At 44.3% G+C, this 27509-nt stretch overlaps 1 protein-coding gene across 1 annotated transcript in view; it reads right to left on the bottom strand.

Moving 5' to 3' along the window:
- Positions 1-1069: 1069 nt before the first annotated feature.
- Positions 1070-27509, bottom strand: part of CLRN1 (clarin 1) — a 39822-nt gene continuing 13382 nt past the window's right edge. Inside the window, exons 2-3 of the mRNA XM_043595130.1 lie at positions 14438-14617; positions 1070-1904 (exon numbers count right to left, since the gene is read on the bottom strand). Of these exons, the coding sequence (XP_043451065.1) occupies positions 1639-1904; positions 14438-14617 (446 nt within the window). The 3' untranslated portion in view covers positions 1070-1638. The remainder of the gene's footprint in view (positions 1905-14437; positions 14618-27509) is intronic.

Genomic DNA, 27509 nt, shown 5'->3' with positions numbered 1-27509 from the left:
GAAGAAAGGGACACAATGTAAGCGCACTCTTCTGAGGGCCCAGATTATATCTTGCTTTATTTTTGTGTGTGGCACGATTTGCAGGGACCAGCAGCCCTGCCTCAACTTCCCATCCGGGGACCATTGTTAGTTCGCCTATTAGGTTCTCATTAGATTTTCAGCCGCTGCTCCGACTTTTCTCTTTTTACAGAAGAGAGAACAACTGGGGACTTGTTTCCTGAAGAAAGCGTGGTGTTAGAAGTTTTTCAAACCTCTGAGAAGAGAGAGAGGTCAAATGAGAATGTGGGGGCCTGGCTTTCCAGGATCTCAGGCCAATTACCGCGTGGGGAAGGTCCTTGGGCCTTCCTGCCCCCTCCCAGCTACGGAGGCTTCTGTGTTTAACTGTTGCGTGAAGACTTCCAGCACTGGACTCCACTAGCCTGAGCTAGAATTAACATCCTTTCATTGCCAGACTGACTTGTGGTCTTCTAGAAATTCTCCGGGTGTATTTCCTGAATGAAGGCGTGGGGACAGGCATCTGGAAAGTAAAGGTGTATTCTGATGTCAGCCTATGGGCCACGGATCACCAACACAGCAAGTTACTTATCAGGGATATAAGTAGTCATTTGTTTCTTGTAAATTGTTCCAAAAGGGAAAAAGTATTTTTTTTTTAAGTGAGCACTTTCAGAACCTCTTGTATGGCGGCTAAGTACCCAGTGGCGAGGGGCCTGGTGGTGTATTCTCTGTCATTCTCTGCTTCTTCCTGAGCGCTTTCTTGAGGGCAGCAGGTCAGGGACAGAGGAAGTGTCTGTTTGGACTCACTTGCGGTCTTTGGTCAGCTGCAGGTCAATTTCATGGGTAATTCAGGAAAAAGAAAATGGGCTTGGGTCATGCTTTGTGACAGCCAGGCCCAAAACCGAGATGTAGTGATACCATCACAATCCCAGAATGTAATGTAATTTTCATAAGTGGGAATTAGTGCTTAAAGACACTAAAGTTAGAAACAACAGCCCCAGTGAGTCATTTGCATTAAGTTTACTAAGAAGAGTCATTTTGCATGATTCGTCAGTGGTCCCAGCAAGTATGTCTGTTTAAAGTACTGTGTTTCCCCACCCGCCTTTTTTTTTTTTTCCATTTAGAGGTTTGCAAATTTTGACCAACAGCATGGATAATAAGACTGTGCTTTAAATGAACTTAAAAAAAAAAAAAAAGCATGTGGATACTTTTCATCAATGCTCACTTAGTGCACTATCATTTTAGGAAAGCCATTCCAGCTTTATTTCCTGGCATCTCTGGCAACAAATGTGTGGATGTATCAGAAATCGTATTTGTTTGTATTAAAACATAGTCCCCACGCCTTTTCATTCCTTCCTGATGGAGCAGGCATTTTACACTTTGATGCGTACATAGGGTAACAATTTGTCCCTTCTAGTCAAGAGCTTTAAGCACGCAGTTCCCATGAAGTAAAACAACCTTCTCAAACCTTCCTTCTGCTCCCCTTACTGAGCCTGTATCCTTAGTACCTCATTTGTAAACATTGCCACGGAGGGCTTGGATGCTTTCATTTGTGCATCTGAAAGGATGGACAAAATTAACCATTTCCAAGTGACCAGAGCAAGTCGACTCCCTTACTTGTCAGATCACAGGAATAGTTGCCTTTCAGTACATTAGATCTGCAGCTACATTGGTCGTCTCCGTGTCTTTAGATTTTGCAAAAGGAAACTGAAATCCAGCAAGTCGTATTAAGAGCCCATTCAAAAAATGAACAAAAAAGCAAATGAAAACAACCCAGAACGAAGCGGTGTATTTTTCACTTTGCGTTTTGTAGGCGTAAGTCCCTTCTTTATCATTTGCGATTTTTTCTGAGAGGTGGTGGATTTTCACTTCAGAGGCAAACAGTATCATGACAAGACAGCCACAGGAGCCTGCAACAGAAGGAGCAAACAATGTGTTGTCACAAATATTTCCCGATTGTAAGGGGCAGGGAAGAGGGTCAGTGTGGAAACTAAAGAAAGCCTTTACCATCACCCTCGTTGGCATCCTTCTCCAAAAATATAGCATTTCACATTTGTAATCATGAGCCTGATTCTCCAAGTGATGGGCGGGGGGCCTGAGTTATGTCCGTGAGCAAAGAAGATTTGGTGGAGGTGGGGAGGGTAGAATCTAGCTGATGTCACGAAGACTGGGAGATGTTCCTCTCTGTGTGATGAGTGGGCTGAATGGCTGGCTGGGCACCTTCAAAGCACAATGGTGGGATCCGGCTACAAAGCAGCCACTGCTGTGATGTGACTTTAAGAGAACAAATTTCTCTGTACTTCACAGACCATGCAGAAAAAATTCCAGCCATGCAGCCCCCTTATGAAAGGGCCTAGGGCTTCCTTCAGAAGAGTTCCATGACCTCTCCCTCAGAAGGGCTCCTCTCTCCTCCAGCTCCCACCTGGCCACGGCTGCCCAGAGGAGTCCCTGAGCAAAGGGAGCCATACATAAAGCATTGAGGCAACAGTATCTGTTCTCCTTGTGTCTAACAAAACTCGGGATTTTTACCTGGGTGTGTGTGGCTGCCTTGAATAAAGGCCTCACTCTTTGGTTGAGAGGGGCGGGGTGAGGGCAGGAAAGTTTCCTTGAAGTATGCATGTATCAGATGGCTGCCCTGTCTTCTCCCCCTTCCTCCTTCCTGTAGCTGAAATATGGATGCAATGGCTGGAGCTCCAGCAGACATTTTGGACCAGGTGGCCATGTACTATAGAATGGAAGCCATGTACTATAGAAAAACAAGAATGGAGGAGTATGGATTTCAGACACCTGGAGCTACCAGGCCAACCCTAGACTTCAAACTCTAGGTTTTTATGTGGAAGAAAAATAAATATCTATTTTGTTTAATCCACTATTATTATTTTTCCCTCATGTACTACTCATTGGTAGCCTAATCTAATCTTAAAGCTGTGGTGTGGGTGATCTCCTTGCAGGACAGGGGCACTCCATACTGAGTGGTGCCTAGAAGTTCTGAGAGGCCCTCTCCCTGAAGATGGAGAATGGGAGACCCCCAGATGGGTGGGTGGCACAGAGGACAGAAGCAGGTGGTAAGTGGATAGCAAGGTGCCCAGGCCTTCCACAGCTAGTGTTGCATCCCGGGCCACCTCAGTGGGGGGTCGAGTTAATAGGAGACTTGCTGAGATGGTCTTCTAACTTGGGTCAAACCAGTTTGGATTCGGACCCTGATTCCTCCACTTACTCTGTGAAATTAGGCAATTTTAATCTCCAAGTCTCAATTTTCTCATCTCTAAAATGTGAATAATGGAGATGATGCACAATTAGCACTTGTCATTAGAATTGATACACATAAATGCTTACTAATCAGTAGCTATTCCTACGCTTTTTATGTACTCTTTTCATCTTGCAAGTCCTTGCCACAATCCCTTACCCCCCCCACCCCCCCACCCCAAAAAACCCTGACTGTTTCAGATAAGCCCCCCAAAAGAATATAGTACAGGCTCTTGTTCCTCCAAATACTCTCCCATTAGGTTTATGACTCCTTTAGAATGGGTAAGTGCTTTTTGCCCTTCAGTTAAAGTTTATTCAGATACCCTGGGAGCAGCAATATACTGGCTTCAGTACCCATTCATTAATTCACTCATTCATTGATTCCACTCGGCGTGCTATGTGCCAAGCTCAGGGATAATGGTGGATATGTAAACGTTAAAGAAAATACATATGGTTTCTGCTCTAACAGAGAATAGAATAGGGTAGGGAACACACATAAGACAATTGTAAACCGATTTCAGTGAGTGTAATAGCAAGGGAGGTACAGGTGGCTATTACTGAGAGGGTGGGCAGCATCATGGAAGGTTCCTTGGAAGTAGCTGTAGGAAAAGTTAGCTGAGCAAAGGGAGGCTGGACCGGTGTGGGGAGTGGTCTGGCCATGAGGAGCTATAATGCAAATGATGGCCCCCATTCCTTTTCTAAAGGTCGGGTTTGCATTGGGATCGAGGTAGAGACAGGATCTTGTGGGAGTAAGAGGTGAAGGGCAGGGAAGGACCTATCCCATTTCTTTCATTTTAGAATTTTGCATAGGGCTGACCCATCCGCTTGATCATCATCGTAATATACCCCCAAATAATCAAATGATGCAGTTCTCTTGAAACTTCACTTCTCACCAGCCTCAGCGCAGTAGTTGAGAGTATTCCTTTGTAAAATTCGTCAGCCTATTTTTGTATTCGGAGCTTAAAACCAGAGCTCTCCCCTGGCAAAATCGTATTATTCCTTTCTTGTTAGATCCAACAAAAAGGCTGCAATGCTGTTTTCTCTTTATCTTTCATTTGAAAATTGTGGAGAAAATGCCATTGCTTTTACCAGAAGAACTTTCTTTGTCTGAGGAGATGGTGAATTTCAGACAGAAGCGAAACACTGTTATTTCCTTCCTGCTTGAAAGGAAAATTCAAGCTAGGTTTCCTTTTCGAGTTGTTAAATATTTTAGAGGTATTACTTTGTTAGGGAGACAGCATCATAGTGAGACTGCATTTCAAATTCCTGAAGTAAAGGTTGCTTGGGGTATCTTAAGACTCGCAGCCTTTCACCATAGCTAGTCATCCAAGCGTGCAAGCTCCCAAAACAGAGCGCATGGTCCAGTAGTTGAGAGGATGGTCTGAGATTCTGTTCTGGATTCTGGAGTTGACCATGGGGTCAACTTTGTCATTTCAGAGTCGGAGCACAATAACCTCACTTGAATTTTTGCCAACCCTGTGACTGTGAAGAGATGTGAAGGGAAACAACTTACTGTGATGTTAGGGTATCTTTGCTTCTCTCTGTCCATGGCTCTAAAAGAGATGTGGGACCAAGGATAACTACAACCTATGGACCAAAAGATACACATGAAACGTATCTTCTCTTTGTGGCCTGGATGCCAGGCACACGGGGAGAGGTGTGTAAGGGAAGGGGGTGATGGTGGGAATAGGGCTTAGCACTTTTCCAATATGGCCCTTAGTCCCCAGCAAGGGGGCTCCTTGCTCTGGGTCCCACATTTAGAGGGTGCTGCTCTCTCTCTTCTAGAAAGAGACCCTCCGGTGCGGGTCAATGGGATGAGCCCATCTTGAGTCCCTCACCCATATTCTAGCTCATGCTCCTGGGACCTGGGACTTTCTCCCCGAATGGCCCTGAGTGCATTTCCAGGGCTGCATGGGTATCTGTCTTCTTTGGAGCAGTCGCTCTAAGGGCAGACTTTGTGGCTGGTGTTGCACAGCCCTGAGGCCTGAAGATGGTCAAGGAACAGCTACTGTGAGGGTGCAGTCAGAGCTCAGATACACAGTAGAGTGTATACGTGGGGCCCTTTGCAGTATGGATAGAACCAAGCAAGAGGAGGGAAGTGGACAGACAGGGGCCAGCTCTTCTCTGTCACCGCATTCAGGTCCAGAATTTTAAATGTGAATGTGGCCTTCCAGGTCCTTATGGGGAGATGTTGTCAAGGCAGACGGATAGAGCATGTCTCATTGAATAGTTTATTAGCTTATGACTTTCAAATGTTCAGACATGTGGTATGTGGACTGTCATTAATAGTCTTGCTCAAGGCCTCACAAATGTTAGGATCAGGCCTGCGTGCTTCCTTCTTCCTTTTCCCAGCTATCCATGTTCCCCAGGAGTCCAAACTCAGCCGGGGCCCTTTGGACAGATGCCTCACGTGTTTGTCTGACCAACACCGCTCCTGCTCATGAGGAAGGTTCGAGTACATTAGATGTAAGAAAGCCTGCCAAGACGTGCTCCAGCTAGAATTTGGGACATAACCAGGCACAGGACCCACGTTTTGCTGTCATGCGTCTTACCCAGAGACCAGCCATTTTCCTTTATGTGTTTGATTGCCCTGCCATCTGGCTGGTACTGTAATATTTATTTCCCCCTTTAATGACTGATTACTGAGTTAATCCCTGACTGAAAAGGATAGCTGAGTTATAGAGCTGTCACACAATGAATTACCAGTCAATTAACAAACATTTGTAATGTGCTAGACATTGCACACTCATGACTGTCTCTGGCAGCTCTCTGGGACTGCGGAGCTGGACGCCTCTCTCCTCCAGTCCTTACAATATAGGGAGCAAAGGTCACGGCCAACAAGAGAGCTGCCTCTTCGTCCCTGGCTGATCGTGAGGGTGACTATGCCGTGATGGGTGAGAACAGCCTGCCAGGATCTCTGTGAGTCCAGGGTACCGTGGGCTTCAGGGGAAATGTGTCCTCAAAGGTGAAAAAAAAAAAAAAAAAAAAAGCTCTGATACATTCTCCTATTATCACTAAGATTGTATTGTGGGAAATAATAAATTAGAATTTCAATTCCATTTAAAGTAATGGCCAACATTTCCAGAAAGCTAGCACGTCATCTTTAAGCTCTCTTACAGATGACAAATACTAGAGGCATTCCATTGCCTCTGCAGAATGATAAATTGATAATTTCCTTCTTTAAGGAGTCTTGAAAGATGATAAATGGAGGTGGAAAAGCCACAGCTTTGCAGGTGTAGGTACTAATTTTCTGTGAAATTATGCAATCTCAGTAGAAAGCCAGTTATCAAAGGTGAGGTCTCCAGCAATAATTTCTTCCGCAAATGAAAGCGGTTCTGTCTTCACCCTGCTGTAGAGACCAGTGGCTGCTATCTAGAAAAGGGACAGCAGGACAAGTAAAACAAGTTAATACCTAAGAGTAGATTTTGAGGTCTTGATGGGGAGAAATTTGGTCACGTGTTTCCAAAGAGAAGGTGTGGATGAAAGAATACCACCAGTTAGGTTCAGCTTTTTCTCCTCATCTCCTGTACTGGAGAGTTGAAGAACCCACATCTAACTTAAGTTTTACAAATGTCATGTCAGTAGAGCAGTGATTTGTGCAAAGAAGAAATGATCTAAAAACACGATCTTTTTTCTAATTTGAACTGACTCTCCGAAAAGGAGAATATTCTTTGTTTCAGAAAATACACAGAGCTACTTCTGCTCTATTCGTTTATTCAACAAATATTTGTTGGGTGCCTACTGCAGCATTCTGGGCCCTGGGAATACAGCCCTGGATGAGCCGACAGAAATCCCTGTCTTCATGGAGCTGTCAGTGGTGGAGACAGTGGAGAAGAGGCAATAACAAGATAAGCGAGGACATTCTGGCACTTATCAGAGTGTGATTTGCACTAAGGGGAATAAAATAAAGCAGGGAAGGGGGTGGCCAGGGAGGCCTCAGGGAGAAGATGATGTTTTAGTGCCTCTTGAAGAAAGTCAAGGAATGAGAAAGGTAAGTGAAGGGAAGAGCATTTTGGGGTAAGGGAACAGTGTGCGCAGAGGACCCGGGCGGTTTGGGCAGAGAGAGGCAGAGAGCCATGCAGAGAGGAGTAAGAGGTGAGCCGCGTGTGGGGGCAGGGGCTGGCGGGGTCCTGGGGTAGGCGCATCAAGTGGCGCTTTAGAGGTCATAGCAAGGACTTGCACTGAGACTCTAAAACAAACAGAAAGGAAGACACACTTGCGTGTTCTGAATAGGAAGGGAGTCTGTTTGCGCTTGTGATAGAACAAGATTGAACATCTCCTTGCACGAGGTCATGGCCGGGTACAGGGCAAAGTGCATTAACCTTTTCCAGCACCCTCGACATGAGTAACCTGGAGTGCAATCCTGTCACAGCCCTGCTGCCACCGGCACCTCAAATCAGAATCTCTGGTCCTTTGCCATCACGGGCTGGCTAATACTACTTCTTTCCTTCTGTGGCCTCCTTCCTAAAGTCTATGCTGAGAAGCCAGTAGAATACTGTCGTTGCCGACTTTTCCTACCACAATCCCGTCCTTCAGCTTTGCTCAGGCTCGGTGGCTTTGATGCCTGGATATCCCTGTATCTCCCTTCTCAGACTTTAGATAACAGCTCCTCCATAAGGACTGAAGTGGAAACAAGACCCGGAGAGTTTCTGACCACAGTTACAGAATAATATGTCCTAGACATATTACAGAGGCCAGGATATTTGGAGTATGGAAATTGATATGTAATGTAAGCCTTCATCTATTTTTGTACTGCTCTTTATTTTCCTGTCTGTGTGTTTCATGTGTGACTGTGCTTGTTTATGTTCCATGCCATAGTTGTAATTATCATAATTAATTAGGCCCGTATCAGGAACATCTCCCTTTTAAATGAAGGCAGCCATTGTATTTGTTTGCCTTGCTTGGTATAACTCCTAACATGATACTATGTGTAAGAGAAGACGTAATAAATACAATTTGCAATAAGCCCACATTTTGGAGGTTTTCACCACCTCCAAAAGGCCTGAGCCAATACCTCTCATATCACCTTCAGAGAGTATTCACTGAACTATCTAGAATGTTCTATGCATGATCCATGGAAAGTCTTCTACCTGGCCTCTTCTCTTCTCCTTGCAGATCTGGGACTATGCCATCAACTGGGAAACTTCTAGAATGCAGTATAGAAAGGCAGACACTCATGTATCAGTGCCCTAGTGTGAAACTGTGGATCCAGTCGCTTCCATGCCCAGACGCTTCTTCTTTGGCTCCCTCTCTTTCTCTACCTCCCTAATTTGTGTACATTTCTCTCTCTCTCTCTCCCACTGTATTAGAAACCTGGAGGAAGTGTTTTCAACCCTGTTTTCCCCATTCCGCCTTCCCCTCCCATTTACTCTCCCATTTATGCTTTCACAAAGCTCACTGTTCAGCAATACTCTTGAAACACCCCTGTCTTGTAGCGTCAGGGACATCATGACCTCCTGGTTTTCCTTCCTCCCCTCTAGACACACCTAGTCAGTGTCCTTTGCTGGCCGCTCCTCCTCAACCCAAAAGTGAACTGATGGTGTTCTTCGGGGATTGGTCCTAGGCCAATTTTTCTCTATCTACATTCTCTCCCCAGATGATCTCATCCATTTCCATTGCTTTAAATAATATCTATATCCTGACAACTCCTAAATTTATGTCTTTTGTCTAGACCTCTTCTCTGAGCTCCAGACTCATATATCCCACTGGCTACTTGCCATCTCTACTCACATACCTCCTAGGGTCTCAAAGTTGACATGCCCCAAATAGAACATTGATTTCTAGTGCTAGGCTCCTCCTTCCACATCTTTCTTGCCCTGAACTCTAAGTCTATTCCTCCCCTTGTCTTATTCGTCTTGGTAAATGCCACCACTGTCGACTTGCTTCAGCCACCGGCAAAAGGCTTTACTTTTGGATCTACTTTCAAAATGTTTTTAGAATCCATTCATCTCTCTCCATGTCCAAGGCAATATAGCCTAGTCTTTCACCAGACATTTCTTAAAAGGTAAATCAGCAACCTCATGTCTCCTTAAACTCTTTCACAAGTTTCTCAATGTAATTAGAATCAATTCTGAAAGATTTACCCTGGCTGACTTTTGAGGTCTGACATTAACTGCCATCAACAGGTCTTGATAATAATGTTGGTGTTTTTTGTTTTTTGTTTTTTGTTTTCTCTCATTTCCCCCTCATTACTTACCCCTAGCCACCTGGGCCTTCTTTCAGTTCCCACAGCAAGCCGACCTCTTTCCTTAGAGCCTTCACGCGTGCTTTCTCCTCTCCTTGGGAAAGTCTCTAGGGGTCCTCAGCTCCTTTGAATCCTTAGAACTACTTGCTGCCCAGTGCATCAAAGCCCCATCCCTTCTTTCTTTCCATTCTCTATTATAGCAGCATGTTGATCAGCCTTACGGGATTGAGTGTCATCTCTAATTGCTTATGTACGCTTTTGTTTGATTCTTCTGCTAGACTGTAGGTTCCACAAAAGTAGGACTTTGTGTACCTGATTGGTTGTGGCATCACCAGTTCCTGTTATGATGGCCGGCACATAGTGGGCATTCAGTCAGGGTTTGTTAAATAAGGGACACGTATGCACCTAAATCAGTGGTTCTCAACACTGGTCACGCATTAGAATTACCCGAGAGAGATTTATAAAAACACCTGTACCCAGGCCCCACCCCCAGAGACCCCAATTTAATTAGTGTAGCGCGGGGCCTGGCATCAGCACTTTTAGGGAGTTTTCCGAGTGATTTTAATGTATAGTCCAGAAAGAGAATCACTGCCCAAAATGAACTAAGGGAACCCATTGAGGTATTACTAAAATCCTAACTTGGGGAATGGTTTCTCAAATCCAGTTTATAACTGACAAGATGAGAAAGAGCACATGGGCTGCATTGCCTGTGTTTCATGAACAGTGATGGTGGACAGAGATGCTACATGAAGAGGGCTGAGGAATAAGATGAACCAAACTGGAAGCCATAAGTAGTAGAAGGAGCATCTGGTCAGAGAGGGCGACAGGCTATCAGGCCATAGCGTGAGCAAGCGCTGGTGCCTGAAACCTTTGGTGGCCTAATCCAAAGGTTTGTTCTCTTTCCTTCTCTGTCTCCAGGGTCTGGCATGCGCACTGGGACATATGAGGAAAGGCTCATAGCTCCGCTACCCCAGCAGTGTGGGAGGAAGACCTCTTCTCCTTCCTTCTCCCGTATCTTCATGCCTCAGGATGCCAAGCCTTGGGTCCCCATCCAGCAAGGGAGTAGACAGATCCAAATGATATCGGTATGAGGAAAGGGGGCATCTTGGGGAACCCAGGGCTGAGTGGGAGAAGAAGGAAAGGAGGTCTGAGGAGGAAGGAATTTTCTCTGCTGGCTATGAGGAGGGCTGCCTGGGCAGAGAAACAGGGGAGGAGACTCAGTGGAAAAGAGCTGCCCTTCCCCACACCCCCCACTGCCGGCCAGCAGAGGGGTTTTTAATGGAGTGTGACTCACACAGGAACAAAATGACTTCCTAACACAGGCTGTCCCCTCTTTGTGTGTTTATCTGTTGGCTCATAGTTAGAGTGTTTGTGATAAGACCGTAATCCCCATCCTTCCACGATGAGGGTTTAGAGCTGGGATCTCCATGAATATTATAACTTCGGATAAGCATTTCCAAAACTCCAGGGGCTTCTGCTTACTGTATGTATATTGAAGCTGAATGAGGTAGTCTGCGATTCAAGAGTGATCTGTTTACCCCCAAAGGTCACAAACCATCAGTCCGTTTGACCCTGACACGTGTTTTGTTTTAAAAAGTGATGGAAAGTTTTGCTATTTAAAAATACGGATTGAGGGCTTTAAAAAGCAGACGATGTGCAAAACACCTGTCCTTTACCTTCTGCGAGACAGATCTGGAGCTAGCTCCTTCTTTCCCTTCCTCCCCGTCTCTTCCTTCCCTCATCCACAAACCTTTATTGAGGGCCTGCTTTTGCAACAAGTTCAAAGATAAATAAGATATAATGTAAGCGCAGGGTCTGTGTGTTCCCGCATATATTTCTGTGCTCAGGTTTTCTTCGCATCAGACTTGGCCAAGGGCCGAGATAAGATCTGGGACTTGGATTAAATGCTGCATTCTCGGAGTCATCTCGCTTTTCAAATACCGTTAGTTTGGTCGTCCGTTAGAACTGTCAAATAATTTGTCTTCCAAATGGGCTGCTCTTCTGAATTCCGTTCAGAGGCTGGAGTGCGAGATGGCTGTGCCAGTTAATAAGCTGCCGTGTCTGGGCTTCATACGAGCCTTTTCTCTGCTTTGTGATGCTGGGTCAAGACTCCCCCGTCTCTAGTCTGCCTTGTCAGCTGCTTCCCGTTATGCTCTGTCAACAGACAGCTGTGGGGAGGGGACACGAGTGGGACGGAGCACTGGGGGACTTCCCAGGCCCCTCGACCCTCCCAGAGCGGCTGCGGGTGTCCCGCGACACTCTCATCTCCTCAGAGGGCTGAGACCAAGCGCCCCGGCCTCTCTCAAGCCGCCAGGTTCTGGTAACTCCAGACTGTTCTTCAGATCTTTAAGCCCTGGGAGTGGCGGCTGCTTTCTGAGAGCGCCGTCTCGGAGTTACCCCAGGGGCTCCTTTCTGTGCTGCTGGTCCTCTCACACCTGTGCAATGAGTCCCTGACAGCCCTGGTCCCCAAGAGCTTGCAGCAGAATCACCTGAGAGGCTTGTTGAACACATTGCTGGGCACACCCCTCCCCCTCCAGAGTTCCCGGTGCAGGAGCAGGTCTGGGGTGGGGATTTGCTTTTCTATCAAGTTCCCAGGTAAGGAAAGGCTCCTGGTCAGGGGACCCCACTCTAAGAACCACTGCTGAACATTATGTTCCCTCCGGGAAAATAGCGCGTGTTCTGTTTTCTGGCTAGCCTCTGATTGAGTTAATGGCCTTCACTAAAATAGCACACCACCCAGATCTACCAGTTTGGTTTGTTATGCTGGGGGAGCACGGAGGTAAAGCCAACATCCACTTCTCACCTGGCCCTACCTGTGAGAGTACATCACTCTGTCGGTCTTTCTGTCCCCACCCTGCCCCTGTGTGCTTGCTCCTCTGCCCTGGTCTCGAGGCCCTCAGCCTTCCTTTACATATCTCACCCCATCTCTCCCCGGCCCTTTTCCTCTGCCTCTGTGGGCCTGCTCTGCTAATCCCATCCATTTGAATTCCGATTTCTCTAACGGGTACTAAGTGCCCCAGCTAACACCTCCTTCTGGGTTTGATGTTTCAAGTCCACAAACACGTACTGAAGTGTTTACTGTGTGCACAGCCTCACGCTGGATGCCCTTGCTGGAGATGCCAGGATGAGAAAGATTGGTCTCTGCCGTCTTAGGGTCACTGTTGCTGCACAGTTTAGAACTGTGCTATCTGCTGTTGAAAGACGTGGGGAAAATATTAGCAGAACCCCCACAAGAGAGAGAACTGCTCTGGTTAAGTGAATTATTTGATTAGCAAGATGTGGATGAGGCAAGACTCTGAGATGGGCGCTCAAGTACCGATGGAGAGAGGCTGGGGTGTTGTTGCAAGGTGACTGAGCCCCTGTTAACCACAAGGCTCTGCTTCATAGAGAAGGAGCTTTGCAGGTTTGTGGCCAGAGTTGATTTGTGCTAGGGGAAGGGAGCCGTGTCCAGACAAAGAAGGGCTTGGGGCCTGCCGACAGTTAAAGGGCAACGTCAGGGAAGGAAACAGTCTAATGGGGATTTTTTTTATGTTTATTTACTTATTATTTTTTTAAATGTTTATTTTTGAGAGAGAGAGAGAGAGAGAGAGAGAGAGAGAGAGAGAGAGAGACAGAGCACAAGTGGGGGAGGGGCAGAGAGCAAGGGAGACAGAATCTGAAGCAAGCTCCAGGCTCTGAGCTGTCAGCACAGAGCCCGATGAGGCACTCGAACCCGCAAAATGGGAGATCATGACCTTAGCCGAAGTCAAACGCTCAACCGACTGAGCCACCCAGACACCCCTATTTATTTATTTTTGAGAGAGAGAGAGAGTGAGCATGAGCAGAAGACAGAGGGAGACAGAGAATCCCAGGCAGGCTCTGCCCTGTCAGCACAGAGCCCAACGTGGGGCTCGAACTCCCAAACCGTGAGATCATGACCTGAGTCAAAATCAAGTCAGATGCCTGACCAACTGAGCCACCCAGGGACCCCTCTAACAGGGATTTTCAATCCACTGTTGGCTGGTGTGAGTTGTAAGCTCGCATCTCTACATGGAATCATTAACAGAACTATGGATGCTTCCTGGGACTATGACAAAGTACTACGTCTTTTTGCAAGTCTGAAATGTGGTGAAATGAGAGGCCTTCCATAGAAACGCTACATACGAGTTATGTATACATTTTTTATTTTCTCATCTTTCTCTTCTCCTTGTAACTATATCCTAAGCACCCTGAGGCACTACCTTGAGTTTGTATTCTTTTCCATCTGCCTTGGTTATTGAGTAGGACATGTTTATTGATGAACTGATTGCTGAGTTTAGAGTTTATTTTTTTCCCAGATACATACATCGTTAGGCTACACAAAGTACCTAAAGGCTTGAATATTACAACTCATGTGGGCAGAACACTGGCCCTTCACTTCTTTTGCATGATTTGTATTTATTTTTCTGATTATGACCTGAGATCAAGACCTGAGCTGAGATCAAGAGTCAGACACTCAACCAACTGAGCCACCCAGGTGCTCCTGTTTTTCTGATTGTGAATAAATAAATACACACTATTGAACATTTGGAAGCATTAAAAGGCATGAGAGAAAGTGAAAATCACACATAATTTCCCTGCTCAGAGGTAACTACCGCAAATATAATGGTCTCTCTCTCTCTTTCTGTGTATCTGTATGGAGGCTAGAGAGAGTATATGTACAATATATACATACTCCTATATATTGTCCATATTTATATATAGTTATAAAATCTTATACACTGTTTTATTCACTTTTGATTACAAGCATGCATCCTTTTGATTACATCTTCAAAATGTGATTTAATGTCACCATCATTTATTCATACAGAGTATCATAATGTGTATCTCAAATTTCCCATTGTTGGATAATTATATTTTTCTCTACTTTCATAATCATACATAACACTACAGTGGACATCCATCTATATGTACTATAACTCTACATTTAGGTAGACCTGTCTTTTGACACACTGGAAGGCACATTTGTCTTCAGAAGGAGAATTTTGTACCCACCTGACATGAAGCTCAAAAGATACAACCCTAGTGGGCCATGAAGGGTTTCAAAGGGCTTGCCAAAAGCATTATACATGAAGAAGGCCGTTCCCACCATGGTTAAAACAACCAGGATCGTGGAGAAGAGAATGACGTTGACGTGGATGCTCAAGGGGATCACTTTGAGCAAATCTGGGAAAACTAAAGATAAAACAAAGATTAGAAGAACTTTCATTAGTGATAGTCTGCAAATGTAATTTCAAAAATTAAATCCTTCTTCTTTTTAACCTCAAAAATCACTAAAATCCTTCCGATGAATACATTCTCACTTACTAATTTACAAGGGATTTAGAAAAAGGTTTAAACACAGGATTATTTTCTAGAACTCACCAGTAGAGACCAACAAAGAGGAGAGTTGAAGGAATTTTTTCTACCCTTGGTCATATGTAATTATTTGAATAAACAAGTGCTGGCTTTAAAACCAAAAACTGTGCATGTTGATGACCAAACTTTTAATGACATTTCTCAGTAGACATTTTTTTTTTTTTTAATCTATCTTGAAATGACATTTTTGGTTTGGGAATATCTGGGGGAGTTCAAACATCAGGAAGTATTTCTATTTCTTTTACTACCAAAAAAGAAAAAATTGTTTCTAGTCCACACCAAGATTAAAAAATGGGGTATTTTCAGTCAACTTCAATATTTTCATGTAGTACAAGCTGTGGGAAAATAATTTCTGGTGATACGAGAAATATTTTCCATTTAGAAAACATGCCAAATCTATTTCTAGATTTTGTGTTGTGTTCAGGGCAAGTTTTTCTTGTTTGCAGAGGAAATGAAATACTTTATAAATGTAGGGTTTCTCTTATCTGATGTGGCATCAGTATGCTCAGCATCAGCAAACCTGGCGAGACCAATCTGGGGAAGTTTAGTGCAGCCCATTTAAGTTTCCCCAACATTTATTAAGTGCTTTCTTAATTTATTTACTGGGCACCTAGTATGTGCCAGGCATTGTTCTGGCTGCTGGAAAGAGAGCCATAAAATAAGATAGGCAGGGTCCCCATTGTCTTATGGAGATTATAACCTAATGGGAGTAAACAGATAATTAACAAGTGAACAAACAAATGTGATAGCTTATCTCTAAAGATGGCCGCCATCAATTCCTTCTCTCCTTCAATGCACATGTCACTTCTCCTTTAAGAGGTAGAATTCATTCCTCAATTCCCTTGAACCTGGGCTGGCCTATGACTGCTTTGACCACCTGAATATGGCAGAACTACAGCGTGCCAATTCCAGGCCTAGCCTGTATAAGAAGACCAGCCGTTCCTTTTTTTTTTTTTTTTTTCTCTTGGAGGCTTGAGCTGTTATGCAGGAAGTCCAAGTTACTCTGCTAGAGAAAAAGGCGACCCAGAGGAGCACCAGACATGGGAGGGAAGAGTCTTGGACATCCAACCCAGAAAAACCTCTAGATGACTCCAGCCCCAGGTGCTATTTAATTGCAACCCAATCAAGCACTGCCAAACTGAACTAATAAATTTTTGTTTTAAGCCCCTGAGCTTTGGGAGGCTATTATGCAATGGTAACAATAAGACACTTTCAGATAGTAGTGCTAATGCTATAAAGAAATGAAACAAGGTAATAGAATTTTGAGTGGTTGAGTGAAAGGGTGTGGGTGGTCAGCAGAGTTATACCTGAGCTGGCATCTGAATGCTGAGAAGGAAGTGGCTATAATAAGATCTGGGGAAGAACATTCCAGGGAGAAGGAACACCACTGGGGCAGCAATGAACCTGGCAAGCAAGAGGGGGCAGAAGTGAGATTGCTAGGCTGGGATCAGATTGTTGCACCTTCTGGGTCTTGGTCTCCTGACCATGTGACCATGGTAAGGCGTGGGCTTTTAATTCTAAATTCATTAGGAAGCCACTGGGAGGGGAGAGGGGTTAAATGGGAGAGTGGCACAATCTCCTTCACGTCACTCTGGCTGCTGATTAGTGTGTATAAGGGGGTAGGGGGAGGAAAGAAGGCAAATGTGGAGGCAGGGAGACTCCAGGGCAGGGAGTGTTTGCAGCAGCAAGAGGCAGGAGGCTGGCCTAAGGTATAGCAGCTGGGGGTGGTGACAGGTTATCAGATTTGGAGTATATCTTGGAGATAGAAGATAGGACTTGTCGAAAGAAAGGACTCAAGGATAAGCAGCGGAATAAATGGTGATGCTATTAACTGACATAGACAAGGAGAAGGTGTGGGTTTGGGCATGGGAGTGGGAAATAAGGCAGAAGTCCTGTTTAAAATATGCAACTAGAGGTGCCAAATAGGATTCATGTGTCTGGAGGTCTGGGGAGAAGGTGGAGGTATTTAGGGAGGTGGAACCAAGGGGGAGGAAGCAAAGTGCTTAGGGCATGCAATTTAAGGGGATAATCACTCTCTGGGGCTAACCCTGCACTTTCATGAGCCTGAGAGTGAATGTCTCCTTAAATTTTATGACTAGGGGCCTCCACGGCCTCGCCCTGGTATTTAAAACCGGAGGAATGGCTATCACCTGCAGAGAAACTGTAGTTAGAGAAGGGGAGGGCCCTGGGGCTCCCCTACATTTCCCTGCACAGGAGAGAGGAGAAATCAGCCAAGGAGACTGAGAAAGAGAGCTTGTGACTTAGGAACAAATCCATGGATGGGATGGCAGAGAAGCCAAGGGAAGAAAATGGTCCAAACAATGATGTGAATCTATAAGGACAGGTATGGGGGTGCCTGGGTGGCTCAGCTGGTTGAGGGTCCGACTCTTGATTTTGGCTCAGGGCATCAAGCCCTGCATTGGGCTCTGTGCTGAATGTGGAACCTGCTTGAGATTCTCTCCCTCTTCCCCTGCCCTGCTTGCACATGCTCTCTCTCTCTCTCTCTCTCAATTTAAAAAAGAACAGATATGGAGTTATTATCAAAGTATGTTAGATGGAAAAAACAAACAAATAGAAGTGTGCACCATTCTATCATTTGGGAAAAAGCCAAAGGGGACTGTATATAATAACAAATAATTTAAGTGCTTATCTGATTTAATTCTTTCAACATCCCACCTGCCACAGGAGAAAACTAGAGCTCAGGGGTGTGGTAACATACCCAAGATTTATACGTAGTAAGTGGTGGAGATTCAAACTCTTGTCCTCACTGTAAGTCACCACGCTACAGTAGCTTCAGGGCCAGGCATGCTTATCCACACTATTTCTAGAAGGCTACACATGAAACTGGTAACATTGCTTCTGGAGAAACAGACTAAGGGATATTTCATTATGAAACTCTTGGATTTGTTGCTTTTTTACTTCTTGGGAAGCCTTTTCTATTCAGTGAAAACCTAAATAGTAGATAGATAAAGACAGAAAACTCCTGGGACTGTTCTAGATTAAGGGAGACTTCAGAGACTTGTTGCTAAATACAATGTATGGATATTGTTTGTGATTTGAACAAACACTTTATAAAAGTCACTTTTGAGATAACCGGAGAAAATTGAACACGGACTGGGTATTAGATAATATTACGTAACTATCATTGATTTTGTTGTTTGTGTCAATGGTGTTGCGGTTGTACCTTTGAAAGTCATCATCATTTAGAAACGATATGGGTGAGTAGGTTGATAGAGTACAACAATTCCTCATGTGCGTGGCGTAGCGGCAATATGGATGTTAAAGTTCACGGGTGTTCTGCTGGTCCACCCTGCCCTGTGTTCTAGGGGCACACAGTGAACCAGCTAGCCTTATTCTGCGGATGCCCTGCCCTCCTGAGCCTCCAACTGCTGAGACCGCACAATCGATCCAACCTGCTGTGCTTAGCTCGATCAGCTGTTGATTTGGTTTTTACTAGCAGTTATCAAAAAATCTGCCTCCATCTACCTACCCTTTCAACGAGGTGGCAACCTCCTTGTCTCAGATAGGGTAGCTAGGTGAAGCTGTCTGAAAATTGCGGCTTGTGACCCAAATGGAACAAAGGCTGAAAGAAGTTGCACTGATTTGCCCCCTGGAAAGAAAAGCTAGGAGCTAAAATAAATTGTCACATGGAGCATTCTAATTCTTATGAAGTCTCTTACAATTTCCACCCTTGTGAGAAAAGTCACCCAGCAGGGCACTAATCCCTGCAAGTTACACAGTTATTTACATTTTCTCAGGTTTCTGTTTTTGATGAAAATTCCCTGAGTCTGTAACAATCGGCCAGAACTCTGGTAACATCGTTCCATTTCACACAAATGTTCACAGGACTTTTGCGTGGCTGAAGCTGAGAGCAGACCGTTCAAATAAATACCGGGAGGTGTCACTTCAGCGAGATTGGATACTGTGTATCTAGGAGGTAGGTATGTTTGGTCTTTCCTTCCTTTTAGGTTTGGGATTGTAACACAGACAAAGGATTTGAACGTTTTGATCTGTGGAGGGGCTGTCATTAAATCCAGCCCAAGTCACTTCTGGCCTCCAGAAATTACTTAATTAGCTTTTGCAAGTGAAAGGGAGTTACTTATTAAAGCCCGCAGCTGATGCCACATTAGTACTGCAGGCTTGTACTCAGAATCACTCTCCTTGTCCTTCGTTCTCTTCTCACGGACTTCCTCCACTCTGTGCGCGAGTCCATGTGCCTGCCTCTCCCCATCTTCAGACCACCCCAGCCCCCAAGTGCCCTTCTTCTCCGTTATTTCATCACCGAACTTCCTCAAAGAGCAATACATGAGTAGTACCAACAGGACTAAAATCAACAACCAAAAGTTACATAGCATTTGCTATGTTCCAGGTACTTTACCTATATTGCATAAATTAGAAACTTAAATGTTTTAATTCTTACAACATAAATTGAAGCATAACTCAGGCAACAGATGTTGCCAACAGACGTTGGCGAGGATGCGGAGAAAGAGGATCTCTTTTGCCCTGCTGGTGGGCATGCAAACTGGGGCAGCCACTCTTGAAAACAGTATGGAGTGCCTCAAAAAACTAAAAATAGAACTACCCTATGACCCAGCAATTGCACTACTAGGCGTTGATCCAAGGGATACAGGTGTGCTGTTTCAAAGGGATACGCGCACCCCAGTGTTTATAGCAGCACTATCGACAATAGGTGAAGTAAGGAAAGAGCCCAAATGTCCACAGATGGATGAATGGATAAAGAAAATGTGGTATATATATATATATATATATATATATATATATATGCGTGTATATATTATATTTATACAATATATATGTGTGTGTGTGTGTGTGTATATATATATATATATATATATATATATATATATATATATGTAATGGAGTATTACTCAGCTGTCAAAAAGAATGAAATCTTGCCATTTGCAACTATGTGGATGGAACTAGAGGGCATTATGCTAAACGAAATTAGTCAGAGAAAGACAAATATCATATGACTTCACTCATATGAGGACTTTAAGACACAGAACAGATGAACACAAGGGAAGGGAAGCAAAAATAATATAAAAACAGGGAGGGGGACAAAACAGAAGAGACTCATAAATATGGAGAACAAACTGAGGGTTACTGGAGGGGTTGTGGGAGGAGGGATGGGCTAAATGGGTAAGGGGCACTAAGGAATCTACTCCTGAAATCATTGTTGCACTATATGCTAACTAACTTGGATATAAATTAAAAATAATAATAAATAAATAATGAGCTAATGGGGAAAAAGAGCAAAAGCACTAATTTGAAAAGAAAAAAAATTAATAAATTGGAGAATAGATGAGAGATCTAAATCTTAAAATTGTCACAACATAAAACATAAATGAGGGAGATTTAAGTCTTACAACAGCATAAGGAAGGTGCCATTTTATTCTCAATGTATAGACTTAAAAAACAAAAAACCCTGAGGCACAAAGAAGTAAACTAGCCCAGTCACACAGGGGCATCTATGCCTTTGCTTTTAACCCTCCCCTGCTATTTTTTAGATTAAAGTAAAATTAACACAGTAAAGAATTCTCCCCTTTCACTGTATACTTCTGTGAATTTTGATAAACTCATTCTGTCATGTAACCACCACCACAATCAATATATAGAACAATTTCACCATTCCAAGAACTTCCCCATTTCTCCTTTATAGTCCACCTGCCCCCACCCCCTCATGCTGTATGTGTAACTTTGTAAAAGCTGCCAATTGTTGTCCAGAGTGGCTGTGTCATTTCACAACCTTCCCACCAGCAAAGTATGAGTCCCAGCCTTCTTTCTTGCTGGCACTTGGCAGCTTTTTAAAACTGTAGCCATTAAATAGGTGTGTCGTTTACCTCATTGTAGTTTTACTTAGCATTTTCCAAATGACTAATGATATTGAGCATTATTCTGTGAGTTTATTTGCCTTCTGTATATCTCTTTTTGGTGAAGTGTCTCTTTATATCTTTTGTGCATTTTTTATTGGATTGTTTCTTATTACTGAGTTCTGAGAATTCTTTATGCATGCTGGATACGAGCCCCTTATCAGATAAGTAATTCACAAATATTTTCTCTAAGTACGTGGCTTGTCTGTTCATTCTCTTATCAGTGCCTTTTGAAAAGCAGTTCTGATTTTTATGAGTTCTAGTTTATCAATTGTTTTTCTTTTATGTCTCATGTTTTGGATGTCAAATCTAAGAAGTCTTTGCCTCATGCAAGGTCACAAGTATTTTCTCCTATGTTTTTCTTCCAGACATTTTTTAGTTTTAGGTTCACATTTAAGTTTGTGATCCATTTTGAGTTATTTTTTGTATATGGTCATGGTTAAATTTGTTTGTTTGTTTGTTTTGGCATGTGGATATCCAATAGTTTCAGTCCTTAAAAGGCTGAACATAGACTTAACATATGACCCAGCAATCCTATTTCTAGATATTTGTCTAAGAGAATTAAAAGCATGTGTCTACACAAGAATCTGTATGGAGATGTTTATAGTGGCGTCATTCATATTTGCCAAAAATTGGAAACATCTTAAATATCGATCAACTGGTGAGTGGATAAACAAGCTTTGGCCTGTCCACAGAATGGCATACTTCTTAGTAATACAAAGGAATGGACTATTGCTACATACAATAACACGGATGGATCTGAAATGCATTATGCTAACTGAAATTAACTACACTCAAAAGGCTGCATGTTGTATGATTCCATACACGTGACATTCTGGAAACAGCAAGATGATAAGGACAGCACACAGATCAGGTTTTGCCCAAGGTTGGCAGTGAGAGAGGAGATTGACCACAAAGTGGGGCACAAGGGTAATTTGGAGGGTAATGGAAGGCTGTATATCCTGAATGTGGTGGTATTTACGCGCCTTTATGTATTAGTCAAAATTCATAGGCCGGTACTCCTAAGAAGCATGAATTTTACTGTACGTAATTATACCTCAATAAACCTGCCGAGAACTAAAAAAGAGCATGAAGGCAAGGTCTGGAATGAGTAGGCTATTCCAGACGTGAGCAAGGGCCTCAGCAAAGGTGACAGTTTGGCACGGAGGAGGACGAGCTCAGTAGAAGGGAAGAAAAGGAGCACAGGCCAAGAGCCAAGCGCCAGGTTCAATCCACCATGTGACCTTGAGCAGGTCAAAGAGTCCCTGTTTCTCTCTGCAAAATGAAGGTGTTCCGTGGGGCAGCCTGGGAAGGGACCAGGCATTGGAAATTAGAGGAGGTTCACATGTCAGCTTCTTTTCTAGGTCTGTGAAGTCTCTAAATCTTGATTTCCTTATCTGAAAAATAAGGCTCATTTTGCCTTTCTCTCAAAACTGTGAGGACTCCATGACCTCAGGGTATGGAGTAGCTAGCACAAGGTAGGTGGTCAGGAGAAGCTCTCCGTGCTGTGCCCCTAGGCCAGCTCGACCACTGTTCATAGCCATCCCTTCTCACCTCCTCAAGCACACTGCTGAGGATTTCTCTTCTCTCTCTGCCACGCAATTTCCTCCTCTCTTTGGATCAGCCCCTTGGGCACACAAAAAACATGCTGTCATTTTCTCATCGTAAAAAACTCTCACGTGGGGCGCCTGGGTGGCTCAGTCGGTTGAGTGTCCGACTTCAGCTCAGATCTTGATATCCCGGTTTGTGAGTTTGAGCCTCTCATCGGGCTGGCTGCTGTCGGTGTGGAGCTGCTTTGGATCCTCTGTCCCCCTCTCTCTCTGCCCCTCCCACGCTCATGCTCCCTTTCTCAAAAAAAAAAAAAAAAAAAAAAAAAAAATCAAGCCCTCCAGCTATTACTCCTTTTTTTTTTTTTTAATTTCCCTTAAGCAAAACCTCTCCAGGAGTTGGCTATATTCTCAGCAGCAACTCCCTCTCTCCACTTTTTCTCTTGAACCCACTGCACTGACATAGCATTTCCCAAGAGAGCTTCGAGCTGCCAAACTCAATAGTCAATCTTTGTCCCCATCTTCCTTGGTCTACATTTGGCACAGTGGCTCCCTCCCTCCTCCTCGAAGTGCTGTCTTCCCCTGGCTCCCAGACACTACACTCTCCTGGTTTTGCCACCTCACAGGCTGCTATCTGGATCTGCGATGTTGGTTCATCCTTATCCCTGGGGTCATCCAGGGGATGACTCCATTCTTGTACCTCTTCTCTTCTCCCTCTTCCCTCACTTCCTTGGTGCTCCATCCGGTGGCATGGCTTTTACTAGAAACACTCTCAAACAGATATTTCCAGCCCAGACTTTCCCCCTGAATCCCACACTTGGAAGTTTCCAGCCAACTTCCTATTGACTATCTTGACTGGGATCTTAAATAGGAGTCTCATTGTGTCCCAAACCGCACCCGTGCTTTTCCTGTCCTCACACTTGCTTCCTTCAGCCTTCTTCATCTCAGTGGCTGGAAGCTCCACTCTTCCTTGGCATCATCCTTGATTCTTCTCTGACTCTCATGTTTCATCCACCACGAAAACCTGTGGGCACTACCTTCAGAATCTGACCACTTCTCTCTATTCCCACTGCCCCACCGGGTCTAAGCCAGCATCATCTCTCACTTGGATGGCTGCAAGGGCTTCCTACCCGGTCTCTCTGGTTCCATCCCTCCTTCTTACAATCCACTCTCAACCCAGGAGCCAGAGGGATCTTTAAAAAAATGAATTGGTTCAGGAGTACCTGGGTGGTTCAGTAGGTTAAGTGTCTGACTCTTGATCTCAGCTCACGTCTTGATCTCAGGGCCATGAGTTCAAGCCCTGCGTTGAACTCCATGCTGGGCGTGGAACCTACTTTAAAAAAGTGAATTGGTTCTGGACACCTGGTGGCTCAGTCAGTTAAGCACCTGACTTCCACTCAGGTTATGATCTTGTGGTCTGAGGGTTTGAGCTGCGCTGACAGCTTAGAGCCTGGAGCATGCTTTAGAGTCTGTGTCTCCCTCTCTCTCTGCCCCTCCCCTGCTCATGCTGTCTGTCTGTCTGTCTGTCTCTCTCTCTCTCTCTCTCTCTCAAAACTAAATAGACATTAAAAGAAAATTTTTTTTAGTGAATTGGTTCATATCAATCCCCTGCTTAAACACTGCCAGTGGATTCTGCTCTCAGAGGATAAGCCAAGTCATTATGATAGCCTACTAGAACCTATGTGGCTGGACTCATTGCCAGACCTCTGACTTCATCTGCTACCCATTCCCTTGAGGAGTGTGCCCTAGCCACTGGACTCATTACTGTACTTCAAACATGCCAAGAGCACTTCTACCGCAGGGCCTTTGCACATACTGCTCCCTCTGCCTGGACAGTCCCCTAGATATTCCCATGGCTTGCTCCCTCACCTCCATGTCTTTACTTAGATGCTCTGTCAGAGGGCCTTCTTTGACCACCATATTTAAAGTTGTCATCTCCTGCCCAGTCACCTCCCCTTCCAACTCTCCTCCTTTCCTTACTTTTAATTTTCCCCTTAGCAATTATCACCACCTGACCAAGTCTATACTTTTACTTGTTTGTTTCTCTCCTGACACAAGGGCAGGTGCATTGGTCTATTTTATTCACTGCTATTCTAGCACCTAAGAATGCCTGGCACAGTGTAGATTAGTATTTCTCAACTTTTTTTTTTTTTTCATTACTGCTCCTCACCCCGGGAGTCTTTTCAGACATTTCTCCTAATCACCCTTTCCCAATTACATCTTAATACCACAGATATATTGTGTATTGATTTCAGTATATTTATATATTTGCTTTATACACATACACACTTTTTATTTATATTTATTATTTTCATAGACACTTCTTAAAGAGTAAGAGTTTTTTTCCTGCTCCCAAGAACCAATTTTCATCCCCTTACAGGGAATATAGCAGCCATTAAGAATGCATGATGTAGCTGTTAGACATGTTTATGTTGGATGGATACCTTTTGCTTGGAGTAGGATGCAGGGATTGAGTCTGATGTGGTTAGCGGGTCTGGGGTTTCTTGGCAGAAGTCAGTGGTTTATACTGAAGGGAGTTACTTCCACAAAGGCAAAAAAAGGGAAGGAAAAAAGAGGAGTAGACAGTCCATTTGGTGACCCCAGGGCTAGAGGAGAAGAAGAGGGGGGTTAGCAGCTTCTAGTGTGATGGGAGTTTCTGGTTAAGAACTTGAATTTGTCGGGGCGCCTGGATGGTTCAGTTGGTAAAGCTTCGGCTCGGGTCATGATCTTGTGGTTTGTGAGTTCGAGCCCTGCGTCAGGCTCTGTGCCGACAGCTCAAAGCCTGGAGCCTGCTTCGGATCTTGTGTCTCCCTCTCTCTCTGCCCCTCCCCCACTCATGCTCTGTCTCTCAATAATAAAAGTTAAAAAAAAATTTTTAAAAAGAAGAACTTGAATTTGTCTGTGGAGTTTAGCAGTCGCTGTTGACCTTGATGTAACCTACTGGTGGTAATAGAAGCTGGATTGAGAGAGTTTTGGGAGAGAATCTGGGGCAATGGAGATAAAATAGAATAATCACAAGAGGGATGATAGGAACCTTTTTTTTTTTTTTTTAAAGAAGTTGAAAGACCTGGTTGGTAACTGGAATGGAATCTCAAATCTCTTTATTAAAAGAAAAATTTTAATTCAACATATTTGGGGGTTGTTGACCTGTTACATGGAAACTGATGGCTGCTTAATAGCAAGGTTTAAGGTCTGAGATTTGTAAAAGAATTCATCTCAATCCAAGGGGCTCCTGGGTGGTTCACTTGGCTGGGCGTCTGACTTCAGCTCAGGTCATGATCTCACAGTCTGTGAGTTCAAGCCCCGCCTCAGGCACTGTGCTGATAGCTCGGAACCTGGAGCCTGCCTCAGACTCTGTGTCTCCCTCTCTGCCCCTCCCCCACTCACGCTCTGTCTCTCTCTGTTTCAAAAATAAATAGATGTTAAAAAAAAAAAAAAGAATTCATCTCAATCCTAAACATGACAAAGCTCTTTTTCATTAGCAGGGTGGGGAGATTAGGAAAAGATGGACTTGCTCCTCACTGTGTTTCTATTCAAATGTCCAACTGTTTATAGAGGAATTTTTGAAAATAAATGAACAACATTGTAACAATGAAATGGAGATTAAGATAAAAATCTCACCCACAGTCCTACCAATACAAAAGCAAGGTTTTCCCTTTTATTTTAGTTGTTTCAAATCTTTGCCCATCTTAATACTTATTTCCTATGTTGTTATACTCGTAATGGAGTTTTGAGGTTCTATTCTGTACGTCTTATTCAGAATAGAAGCGTTTTCCATGTCATACGTGTTGTCTTCACAACTATCATACAGATAACAACTTGGATTTTCCATCAAGCTGATGCACTGCTGTCTGTTAGGTTATCGTCCATGGTTTCGGCATTCCAGCTGAGGCTGTAATGGCCACCTTCAAGCACATTCCTTCTTCTTTCTTTTATGGGCGAGGAAGATGAGCAACACTAACTTTTTTGGATGAACTTCCAGGAAAGGAGTGACTTGGATCAGAGTGCTTTCTAAAAGAATGCTGTATCCCAAACTTCACAGAAGACCATGGGGGAGGGGAGGGGGGAAGAAAAGTTACAGAGAGGGAAGGAGGCAAACCATGAGAGACTCTTAAAAACCGAGAACAAACTGAGGGTTGATGGGGGGTGGGAGGGAGGGGAAGGTGAGTGATGGGCATTGAGGAGGGCACCCGTTGGGATGAGCACCGGGTGTTGTGTGGAAACCAATTTGACAATAAATTTCATATTAAAAAAAATAATAAAAATAAAAGAATGCTGTATATGTATAGATCCAAGGTAACCTAAGGAAGGTGAGTTATGTTTTGTAACATACATGTCAAACTACTGGTTCAGAGCTCAGTTTCTCTTCCCTGCAGCAGAGATTCTGTAAGCAGAGATTTCTGACAAGATTATCTAGTCAGAAACTGAGAGCTAGAAGATACTAGTCATTGAGGCCACTGTCCTAATAGCAGAATAGAAAGCACCTGTCATGGGGTGGGGGGACGGCAAGGAAATCTGCACTGCATAGCTAGCTCAGCAAACAGAGAAAGGCTGTCATACCCTCATTAGTGCAGTCTGCTATCACAAAACGGAGCTGAGCGAGTCCTAAGCAGAGGATCTGCAGTGAAAATACAGTCATAGGGGAGCTTTCTGTGGGGAATTGTCCCTCTCTCAATGATTTGGTGGGGGGGGGGTCTATTCTTTGAGCCATGTCCCTTGACTCTGTACCCCCATTGCAACTTGGGCTTCTGATCTGTGGGCTCCCCCCCTCCCCCGGCCATCCTGCAGAGTCTTTTCCAGTCTTTTCCCCTTCTGGCCCTTGTCAGATATTCCATCCCTTCCCCCACTCTTAAGCACCTATCACCCCCACCCCCTGCCTCCGTTTCTGTCAGTTTGTGTGCCTGGCTTACAGAAGGCTTGAAAACATCCAGTGAATTGAACTCTACCATTCCAAAGAGAAAACAGGGGCTATCAGGGCAATTCTCTCACCTGTCAGTTCCCCATTGCCATGTTTTCTTTGGTTTGGTCCCAACCTTCCCTCCATTCTGACTGACATTTTCTTCCTCTTGTCCAAGGCCTGGCCTTCTCCCTGTGCTGTCAGACTCATCCTTTTCTACCTCACAGGGTCCTTTCTCAATCCATTACCTACCTCTCCCGTCTGTCTTCAGCACTTTGTTCAAGCCTCTCCCGTTGTGAACATACTCGTGGACTCACCCATACACGCTCGTGCACACACAGGCATGCACGCAAGTATGCCTGCAGCCCTTCTCT

Source organism: Prionailurus bengalensis, chromosome C2 (assembly GCF_016509475.1).
Source record: "Prionailurus bengalensis isolate Pbe53 chromosome C2, Fcat_Pben_1.1_paternal_pri, whole genome shotgun sequence".
NCBI lineage: Eukaryota > Metazoa > Chordata > Mammalia > Carnivora > Felidae > Prionailurus > Prionailurus bengalensis.
Note: the sequence above shows the minus strand (reverse complement) of the source record. Positions and strands in the feature narration are given on the sequence as shown.